The 11662-nt window shown below is 45.4% G+C and overlaps 1 protein-coding gene across 2 annotated transcripts in view; it reads right to left on the reverse strand.

Moving 5' to 3' along the window:
• STK10 (serine/threonine kinase 10) overlaps positions 1-11662 on the reverse strand; it is an 86504-nt gene that overhangs the window by 67956 nt on the left and 6886 nt on the right. Inside the window, exon 1 of one of the 2 annotated variants that reach the window (XM_090064202.1) lies at positions 7771-8029. The exons of the other annotated variant lie outside the window; for it this stretch is intronic. Within the exon in view, the coding sequence (XP_089920328.1) occupies positions 7771-8013 (243 nt within the window). The 5' untranslated portion in view covers positions 8014-8029. Of the gene's footprint in view, positions 1-7770; positions 8030-11662 lie in introns of those variants that run through there. 2 annotated transcript variants of the gene reach the window in all.

The raw sequence follows: 11662 nt of genomic DNA on the forward strand, positions 1-11662 counted from the left end.
AGAATCCAGTAAGTTTTCTTGAGATGCTCAGCAAACATGGACCTTGTCTTTGCGACCAAGGGATGCCACTACACTCACAGGCCCCCTCAGCTGGCAGCACAGCTTATTGTTAACTCCTAAATACAAGAAGCTTGTTTCTTTCAGTGAACCTCCCAGTCACGGCTTGGAAACAATTTTACAGGCCAGAGGGGAAAAAAGCCATGCAACCACTTGTGGTATGTTTCCTAGCAACTCTTTGCAGCGCACTTGGTGTGGAGGAAGATCACAATTGAGCAGCGGGTGAATAGCTGGCATAACTTTGTACCAGAGAATGGTAGTTAGGCAGCCAAGCCTACAGGGCCTTTTCTTGTACATTTTGTTTCACTTTTTTGCAACCTGCCAGAAATGTGTCGGATCAACTAAGCTCTTGTAGCAAAGAAAGATTAGCCCTTCACTTGCCCATCTCCTTAATTGGAAACCCAACAATCATTGCTGGTACATTCAGCTGATGACCTGCTTCTGCTCTACAGCCCAGATCCTCTTGAAGGGCTTCAGTGAGAGTGGCAGTGTGTTTAAATGCGTCTGCAAGTGTTGCATGAAAAAGAATCAGCCCCAACAATACTCCAGGAACTTCAGAGTATAGACTCTTTGCCCAGCTTTCTTCTCTCCAAGTTCTCACTTTATTTTCTGACCACAGCAGTGCCAAGGAAAGTGGTCTCCAGACAGCTAGATAAACGCTCTGGACATCTGCATGACAGCACAGGTAGCTGCCAGAGAAGGAAACAGAATGATATTAATACTGACAGGTGGTTTTATGGGCTTAATATTTTGTAAGACAGGCATCGTGGACTTCTTTTTCCAATAAATGAATTGGATGAACACAGAAGACTGGACTGAAGCTTCTCCAATCTCCAACGTGTGAAGCAGCTCCATCACTATCCTCCTTATGAATGGCTGAGGCTTCCTCTTGCCAGTCCCCCACCAACTCCCACAACACCACATCCAGGTGCCTATGCTGAGATACAACGTGCAGGCACCGCTGCGAAAATAAGAAGACCCTCCCCACGCCACTTAACTGAGAACTAAGCAAGATTTGGAAGTGAGAATCAAGTTCAGGACCTAGCACCAAAGCAGACAAAAGAGACAGAACAATCTATTTAGTTAAGCAGGGGCTTTTGTGAGTTCACTAACACATGATCACACTTGTTAGACACTGGGACATCTTAACTATCCCAGTATGAACGCTACTGCCTCGCTATCTTATGAGACAGAAGTGTTAAGAACTGGAGGCCTCTGGTAAAATTTTTCAAGTGACTTTGGGTATGAATAGCAAAATGTTTGCCCTGAGTAATGACTAATGGACACATTATCCAACCCCCTAAATCAGGGTAATTTTACCAAATATGCTGGAAAGTTACCCCGGGGGGAAGACGGAGGATATCAAAGGTAATATTTCAACAGTATAAATTATGCTGGTTTAGGGTTTGTCTGTCCACATCCGTCCTGGGGTAATCAACTTCTAGAAACAAACAACCTATTACACTACTTGCTCCTCTGAGTTTAAAAGACAAAAACAACAAAAAGAAATATCAATAGGTGCCCAAGTCACTTTGGTACTCTTGAAAATGTCATTCACATGTTAACCAATACCTACTGCTTCAGAAGTACTTGAAAGGTTGGAACATTAACAGCAAAGTATAATTACAGTGGGTAGAATACAGGCACCATCTGTAAAATCGGGGCAATACTCCGATGAGTTGAGATTTTCAGATGACTAGTTGTTTTTGGGTGCCCAATCTGAAACACTTCAAAGGGCTCCAGATTTTCAGATATCAGCTGCTAAGCTCTTTCTGAAAGGAGAAAAAGTAGCCGTTGCAAAAAAGGTATGTATTATGATTTTGCAGTGCCCATTTTTAAAAACCTGGTATAGGAATGCTCTAAGGCAAGAGGGCTGCCAAGTAATTTAAGATCCTTAAATGAAAGGCTACATAGTACCCTAGATCCAATTTCTTTCTTCCAACCCGTCAGCCACTCTTAAAGTTGAAAAGCTCTTTGAAAAGGTATTCACTAAAGTTATAGTCAGGTCATTTACCACATGCCTCCCTTAGGGACATAAGAGCAAAACTAGGCCCCGCTGAATTCTGTGGGTGTTTTGTCACTACTTCAGTGGAGCCTATACTAGTCACCATAACAGTTTCTCATCATGGGGCCACTAGATTGCTGATGCTTAGTACTATAGAGGTTTCTCTCTCTTCCCAACTTACTTGTTGCTTTTGACCTTGCCTCTTTGAGCAACAAGCCAAAATTGCATGGGATATACACAGTATATACCTATTTTCTGTTTTGCTATACAGTGGTAAGAAAGTCAAGTAGACGAAACAACTTCAAATAGAATTAAGTGAAATAGCAAGGAGGGATGTTATTACAATTCTCATGAAAAAAACTAGGGGACTGTGGTGGTGTCGACACGTACACGGCCGAATGGGTCGCCAACTGGCTGTAAGGCTGCACCCAGAGAGTGGTAGTAGATGGGTCATTTTCAACCTGGAGGGACGTGGGCAGTGGGGTCCCCCAGGGTTCGGTCTTCAGGCCCGCACTGTTCAACATCTTTAATCAGTGACTTTGACAAGGGGGTAAAAAGCACCCTGTTCAAATTTGCTGATGACACTAAGATGTAGGGGGATATGGGCACACTAGATAGAAGGAATAGGCTGCAATCGAACCTGGACAGGTAACAGGGGTAGGCGGATGAGAACAGGATGGGTTGCAACACTGATAAGTGCAAGGTACTGCACCTGGGGAGGAAGAACCAGCACCATACCTACAGGCTGGGGAACTCCCTTCTCGTCGGTGCAGAGGCAGAAAAGGATCTTGGAGTCATCATCGATGCCAAGATGAACATGGGCCGGCAGTGTGGGGATGCAGTCAGGAAGGCCAACCGCACCTTGTCATGCATCCACAGATGCATCTCGAGCAGGTCCAAGAAGGTGATCCTCCCCCTCTATGCGGCACTGGTCAGGCCGCAGCTGGAGTACTGCGTCCAGTTCTGGGCACTGCACTTCAAGAGGGATGTGGACAGCATGGAGAGGGTCCAGAGGAGGGCCACTCACATGGTCAGGGGGCAGGACAGGCACTAAGAGGAGAGGCTACGGGACCTGAACCTGTTCAGCCTCCACAAGAGAAGGCTGAGGGGGGATCTAGTGGCCATTTACAAACTAGTCAGAGGGGACCAGCAGGCATTGGGGGAGTCCCTGTTCCCCCAGGCACTACCAGGAGTGACTAGAAATAATGGTCACAAACTGGCAGAGGGTAAATTCAGACTGGATATCAGGAGCCGCTACTTCACTGTCAGGGTGGCTAGGATCTGGAACCAACTTCCAAGAGAAGTGGTGCAGGCTTCTACCCTGGGGGTCTTTAAGAGGAGGCTTGATGAACACCTTGCTGGGGTCATTTGACCCCAGTACATTTTCCTGCCATGGCAGAGGTTTCGACTTGATGATCTGCTCAGGTCTCTTCCCACCCTACCAACTATGAAGCAATCAAACAATAAGAGCAGAGCCTGAATCACCAAAACCCCGCCAATACAGAAGAACCGTGGCTGTAATTAGCACTGGGGAGGAAGAATCCAAGTATTTTTAAGGCACCTGTCACCATGGCCTCCAGAACCATCAGGCATACATACAGTACAGTGTAAAAATGATGCATTTTGCAACTCTATTTTCATTTGCTTTCCTTGCTCCAAGTACTTTTGTCTACAGAGTACATAATCCTGGGCCCTTTATTATGCTTTTGGACTGAATTACTAGGGTGGGATTTTTATTAAACTGAAGTAGGGAAGAAAAAGAGAAGGAGAAAATGTGTTCTAACAATCTCTTTATGAACGGTTGTTGCTAAAGTTGAAAGCTTATGGCCTCTGTGGTTTGGATGAACTCAAATCTATATATTTTAGTTCATCCAAACCACATATATCCATATATATATATATGGGATATATGGAACTTTTAACCAAAAATCCCTGGTATCCAACTAACACATTCTGTCTGCTGCAAAACTAGGGTTGCAAGCAGCATCCTAGACCACGCTACTAGATGGGACATCCTGACCACACCCTGCATGTGCTATCAGGACAATAAATGTCCTCAATGGTACATGCTGGAACACAGTGATACCATTACACAAAACAAACACACAACAAAACAGGCCTTGAATGGAAAGTTCTAATGGAAGAAATCCTTAGACATGCCTTTTTGAAAAGCTAATAGCAAAGAACCTGATCTTGTAAACACTCAAAATCAGGCATAATGTATACAATTTTATCTAGTCCCATTGATATTAGTACAACTGCTTGTAATATTAAGAACTGCACCTATTAGTTTTGGCAGAACTGAGCCCTGCTTCAGCAGATCTAAAGGCTTCCTTAAATTGATAGCATGCAGTTTAATCATCCTGTTAGCCAACATTCGCAATCTGATAGATTGCAAGAGTGGCATATACAACCCTTGAGAATAAAGATATACAGGAGCCTAGCTCATAATAGACCTAATGCCATTATACACATGCACACAAATCATGAAGTCCAAAAAAGAGGAGAGCTAGTGGAGCTATGAGTAAAGTTTTAAAGGACTGGCCCTTAAGTGTCTGTAGCAGAGATACGGAGAGTTCCAGCAATCACTACACCTTTCCCAAGACAGCCCTGAAATCAGGTGGTTTTAAAAACTAAAGATTATTCTTTAAATAAAAGATCTCAAATCTAGTGTTCAAACTCCTTAAGATACATTGCTTAGCATTCACAGACACTGGTCTTCGTTGGTCTCCAAACTGAAGTCCACAGGAAGACTCTGGGTCAGGGCAAGAACAAAATGCTTTAGAGATGGTAGGTTGCTGTTAATCTGAAAGTTACTTTTCTTTCCAACAGTCATATAAACTACAAGTAATAGACTGCTAGAACTAGAAGATGGAAAGAAACTGGTTTCCCTCTCCTCGGACTGTCCAGTTTTATATAATTAGCTTCACTGTCTCCCTTGTACACCCAGGTGCTCTTTTGTTGCAAAACCTTTATACACCAGTAGGGGAATCCAAATAATTTTTGTATTTGGTTGCAGAGCTCAAGATTCAGTGAATGGTATTTAGAATGGCTGTACAGACTGGATTTCTTCCCCCCCCCCCCCGATTCATTTAAGGAAAGAAATGAAGTTGTCAAGGTCTCAAAATTACTCCCACTTTCGTAAAGACTATTGCCACAATTCAAAATTGCTCAGCTGAGTATATAGAAAAAATGTTTAATGAAGTTGTCTTCACAGCACAGTAGCACTCAACAATGAAACCATTACACACCATTCCCTTCATTAGCCTTCAACAGTGAAAACAAAATCCTGCTAAAACAAAGCCTGAACATTTATTTTCTTTTACCAAATGCCTAAAATCAGCCAGAAGCAAAATTTTTGATACATTTTAGAAACAGACACAGAGACAGAGTGCTCAAAAACTGGTGATAGGAGTAGGATGAAAACATAGCAGAGGACAAAAATTGAAGCAGTATTGTATAGTATCACTTCCCTATCAAGAAGAAAAGCAATTAAAATATCCCAGATTCCTCAAGAAGCTTAAGTGACCAGCAGTATATCACTGCTGTGTACAGCAAAATGATTTTATAGCAGTCAAGAAAATGACTTAAAGCTCTTCTTGATTATCTATGATTAGATGTGCATGTGCATGCGCGCGCACACACCTAGAACAACAGGATGCGCCTAATATTTCACATGAGCATCCTAGGTCAGGTCACCCGATTATATACGCCCGTGATTACTGATGCCCGATTCTAGTACAAAGTCAGAGGATGGAAAAAGGAAGAAAGATTAAAGGGGTTAATTTCTAGTTGGGGTACAGAAGGCTGCTTCTTTATAGAAAATACTGCTATATATTTTCTAAATGAAACTTTAATTGCTAATGATCCACATCCGACAGGCTTCAACATAAAACATTTATACACATTTAAGCAGGAAACCAAGGGATAGAGTGCACAGGGACTGGAAAAAAGTTTCATCATTCTGACAGAAAAAAGTAGTTCTTTAGATCCTTGTTGATACTCTGCATGTCCCATTTAAACATCAACCATGTTAAAAACACCTTCAAAGCAGACATGCTTAGCTAAACGCACTAGAAGCTAAGTGGTTTAACTTTAGGTTGCTATACCGCAGCATGCACAGTATGCTACAATATGCTTTTCCAGACACATGGGAGAGAATAAATGAATAAAGACAGGGTTAGAGAAGAGACATAGCTGGAGTAGAGCTTGCATGCAAGATCTGGCAGGTAGTAATTTCAGCTACAAGCAGCCTGCTCGACTTCAAGGTTGATTTTATGATTTGATGGAATATTTCAGTGCACTGTAAAGGTACTTGAGAGTGATGGATTCAGAACAACCTGAAGATGAGTTTAAAATAGACTGGATGTAAAGCAATAACTATGCCTGCTCCAGAGAACCTCTTCCATCTATCACAATATGCCTAGCAATCATATTTTGCTACCTTTTTAATAAGTTATCCCCTTCCCTGCCATTATCGGAAAACTCATACAAAATATGAGTCATTAGCGACTATAGACAGAAAAACATTTTACTTCCTCACTTTAGGGGAAGGAGTTTTGAGAGGCAAGTATGACTTTTTAGATGGTGTCTTTTTCAGCAGAAATTTTCTGCTTACTATTACTGCTAAAAGTGAGGGTCTACCAACATGTAACAGACAGGCAGTCATCCCCAAAGGCCTCTGTTAAAGTATCGCAACCCTGATTTGCAACCTGCTTCCTACCTAGCGAGAGGCTTAAACCCTTCTTTGGCAGTGATTATGCATCAGATTCCTTGACAAATCTGAGATGGCAATGCCTACTGGTTGATCGAATGGGACCCCTAAGTTCAGAAAGCTGCACTAAAAGACCTGGCTGCAAAACGCAGGAACATAAATCCACTGCACCAGCTTGTCCCAAGCAACAACCCACTGGCTGCCTTAATTGTTATTCAGAAGGCTTGTTTGCCTTGCAGGCAGCATCCCACAAGGTTGCTGTTTGACATGGGATGGAAAGTACGGGAGAACATTTAAATTTTTTTTTTAAACAAAACAAAATGCCTCAACAACCTTAGTCTCTTATTAAGAAGGTTGAGTGTTTATAGGACTGCATCTGCTCCCAGAATCAGCAACCAGGTCTCCTTCTCAAAGTTTCCCGGGTCGCAAGGACCACAGTACTACAAACACTTTCATCAGGGGTGCGGCCCTCCCAGGGCGGACTGCCAAGCAGGCTCCTTCACTCACAGGGCTTGGGGGGGTGGCGGGGGCCACAGGGGCACCCGGCCGGGAGCGGAGCGCATGTGCAAGCGGGCTCCGGCCCAGGCCAAGCTCGCCTCGCCGTACCTTCCCTCTCGCTGCCAGTCACGGCAGCTCGTGCAGCCGGCGGAGCCTAGCCGGGCTCCCAGAAGGATTTCCCCAGTAATGCTGAAGACAGCCTGAGATTTGTCTGACAGGCGAGGAGGCTTAAATCACAAACCAGCCCCGAACCGCGGAGGCGCAAGCGCCTTTGGCCCACCGCGCCGCCCGACTCCGACGGCCAGGAAAGGTGCCCAAGGAGGGCGGTGGGTGCCGGGGCTCCTCCGCCCGCCCGTGGTACCGGCGCGGAAGCGGGCTGCGGCGCCCACCCCCGTGCCTGACCCGGCCGCCCCGCCCCGCCCCGCCCGGAGCGAGCCCCGTCCCCGCTGCCCGGCCGGCAGCGCTGGGGGAGCGGGGCCGCGTGCCGCCCGCGCACCTTGTAGACCTTGCCGAAGGCGCCGTCGCCCAGCTCGCCCAGGATCTCCCACACGTCGCTGGGGTCCAGGTCGCGGCGGACGTGCTCGTACTCCTTGGAGCGCCGCTTCTCGAAGGTGGAGAGCCGCAGCATGCGGCGGAAATTGGCGAACGCCATGGGCATGGGCGGCGGTAAGCGTCCCGCGGGGACAGCGCCGAGCACATGGAGCCCGAGCCGCTCCACCTGCCGGCGCCGCCCACCCATTGGCTGCCCGGAACGTTCCGCCGGCCCCGCCCCGCCTCCGCGTTCCACTGGGGCGGGGCCTCCTTCCAGGAGCCCCGCCCCCCAGCGGGCGCGGGACGTCCTGCCCTGGGTGGGCTGCTGCGCGGGGGCGGGGCGCGGTCCCGCTCGGACGCAGGTGGCTGCGGCGACGCACCCGCTGGAGAGAGGTGCTTGCTCACCAGCCACCTCTCCAGCGGGCCAGCTCCTGCAAGGGCTGGCCTGGCTTCAGCAGGCCCCTCCAGCGCTTAGAGTGATGCAGATGCAGATGCAGATGGTTGATTTATGCTCCGATCAAGCGTGGTGGCCTCTTAACCCGGCAAGGGAAATACCACGGACTTGTGTCCCAGAAGGCAGTTTTCCTGAACCGCTTTGCAGGAGAACTGCCCTTCTGGCGTGGTTCAGTACCCGCCGAGGTGTGGCCCAGTTTCTGGAAACGGGAGTCTCCTCCCTTGCTTGCCCCGGGGCCTTCTGGCTAAAAGCAAGCAAAACTCGAACCCCAGGCCTCCAGGCGTGGGCCTGCAAGCAGGATGCTGCCAAAGGTGTTGGCAACATCTGAAGTCCCAGGTGCGGGTGGAGGACGATTGCCAGTAGTAGGGCCACTTACGGTTCTGCACTCTTGGATTTGGAATTAGTTTGGGCTAATTTGGCTTTGCATACAAATTATATATATTTAAAATGTACACTGATTTATGCTGGAACATGTCTCTTTTTAGAAGGTACATTTGGTATTACGGTAAGAAATCACTATGATACTTTGCTTCCAGATCACACCATTCATCCATCCAAGCATTTACAAACATTAATGACATGAAGCCTGAACATATATCCCATTTTACAGATACATAGATTAAGTCACAAAGTAGTTTAAATCACAAAGTAGTTTAAATAGGTTGGCCCCAGTGGAAAGTGTTGCTGAGAACGGCACTTGGCTCTCCTAATTCTCTATTTTTGACTTCTTTATCAACACACAGCCTGTGCGAAATATGAATAATAAAATGTAGCCCTACAAAGGTTTCACACAAGTCAAAGTTTATTTGTTTTCATTCGTGGCTACATACTAAGATCCAGTCATGCACTTAAGCATTACACAGATGACTGATCCAGTTGAACACAGTAGGGTCACTCGCATGTGCAGTGCTTGCATGATTGAGTCATGCTTGTAAGTTTTAATAAAATCATAGATATCTGATTCTAACCCAAAAAACTAAAATGTTCCTGGCAGGAGAAAAGCACTTCTTCCCTCAAGTTCAGCATCAGCAAAAGCGGCCAGATGAATTGTCATGAAACTTTTCACACCTAAAATTGAAATTAACAACCTGGGAGTTGTTTTTATCTTTAGAAAATGGGAGATTTTGAAGGGTTGGAACCCAAATCACTTAAGTCACAATAGTTTGCATATCCTAAATTACCTACAGAGAACTTCAAATCAGTATAAAGCAGGGACATCTAGGGGAATTATTTGATACTGCAGTGATATGCCTGGGAACTTGCCTGGGCTTAGAACTGAGTTTGCTGGTAGAGAGTTAGATCAGCAACACTCCCCACCAGCAAAGACCCAACATATTCAGTTGTATCCTCAAGTATAACAGCATGGCTTGTACCAGTTGCCTGTACCAAATCAGGTATACTAGCATGACAGCTACACTGGTTAGGGAAACAGGTTTTTTTTAACTCTAGTGACAGAAGTTGTAATGTAAAGATGTTCTCTAAGATGCAAACTGAGGAAGTTGGTAATTACGAGCTACTTAGTTAGGCTAAAGGACTGCAGAGGTTTGCCTACTGCTCCAGGATAAAACGTGTCTAGTTCTTCTCATGCATGCATGCCCGTGTTCATTGAACCTGGTGATCACTACAATAGCTATGTTGGCAAAACTTTTAAGTGTAGGCAGCACTGGGCTAGAGACCATCTGGTCCTGACCGGTTTTTATGTTGCGTCTCCTGAAATGGTTCCTTTCTACAATATTGAACGTGATGCTTCTTTGACATGGACGTCACTGCTGCTGTTGTGGATTTGTACTGATGCGGCCAACCCTTGTGGTTCTGTTGGCAGATCTACAATATATGATACATTATTTAAAGCTCTGGTTCCCAGATTTGAGTTTCATTTTTTAAAAAAGATAAGTTCTGAGCCCTGATAAATATAGGAAAAATGTTGAAAATGTGACCCAGTTGCACCTTAGAAATAAGAAGGCAAATGAAATGGCCCAACATTGTTTTGTTTCTTAGCCAATTTAATTTTTCCTGGGACTTGACTCAACATGTGGGTTTGGCAATACTAGAGCAAGAAGAGAATCAGGGCTATTGTTTCCAGCATTTTAAACTTGTTATATGTGCATCCTTTTTGCGTGCACTGTGCTTACCCCGTGGTTAATTCTTATTGTGAATTACTTTTATTCATAATTGCACTAGTGATGGGGAATCCCAACCCTAATCTCAGTCCCTGTTGTGCCAGGAGCTGTACAAATATATATCCAAAGACAATCCCAGCCCAAACGGCTTGCCAGCTAAAAAGGCAGGAGAAAACCAAAGGACACAATCATAGTTATATGTGTCCTCTGTACACACTTGTGTCATGGATTTTTTAGGAGTTTTGGTCATGCTAGGCTGTAGTTAAGCTGCAAAGGCGTTGCAAAGGACCTTGAGAGTAGCAGGCTTCATTGACTGCTGGATGACCTAATAAAAGATTCAGTGAGCCAAAATGCTGTAAAAAATAGTAGCTGAACAAATTTAGAGTAAAAAGTTTCGAACTCACTAGTAAAGTAGAGAAAGAAGTCAGCTGTACTCAGCAGGGGGTGAGCTGCAGATACCTGAAATCAGCAGGGAATAAGCCCTAGATGCCCGAAGTTGGTAGGGGGGAGCTGAAATTGGCAAGGAATGGGCTTCAGGTATCCAGACTTGGCAAAGAGACAAGTAAAAAGGGGACAGCTGGACAAAGAGAGGAATAAGAATTGGAATGGGGTAGGGGCATCTGGGGTTGTGAGACTCACCCTTTGTAGCGACTTAGGGGTTGTCAGTGGGCATGATGCATCACTTACTACTGTCTGTGCCATTTCTCTGAACCGGGCTGATTGCTATACAGACCCGCTAGTGTATTATCCTAAAAGACAATCAAACTGTCAGAGCTTTTGTCACTGAATATGAATTTAAATTTTTCTTTCTGCATCACACCCAAGTTCTGGGAAGCTGGTTGCAAGCAACAGCCTCTGAGAGCACACCGACCCAAGCAGCCTGCCTGAACACTAAGAGTGACACCAGGCAAGAGGCTGGTTAGGAACTCTCCCAACCCCTGAGCACCAGGAACAAGTTTCACTAAAGCTAAGCTGAATCAGCACATGCATTCTCACCAATCCATGATTATTCTTCTAGTTTTAAAAATGCTATCAACAAGCATAGAAAATCTGCTGTAGACTCACAATAGTTGGCCTGGTTCTGCAAGCACTTGACACCAGTCACAGACCTGAATAGTTCCATTGAGGTGAATAGAACTACTCACAGTAGTCAAAGTCAATGTACAATACTCAGCGGTGTGTGTAGGATCGAGCTTTTTATACAAGATCTCCATCCTATGGGAGGGAAACTGTTGACTTCACTCTGCTAGACTGCTTAAATATTACGCTGTAATTTAGTGTGT

Source organism: Crocodylus siamensis, chromosome 10 (genome assembly GCF_052110815.1).
Source record: "Crocodylus siamensis isolate JL-2025a chromosome 10, ASM5211081v1, whole genome shotgun sequence".
Taxonomy (NCBI): domain Eukaryota; kingdom Metazoa; phylum Chordata; order Crocodylia; family Crocodylidae; genus Crocodylus; species Crocodylus siamensis.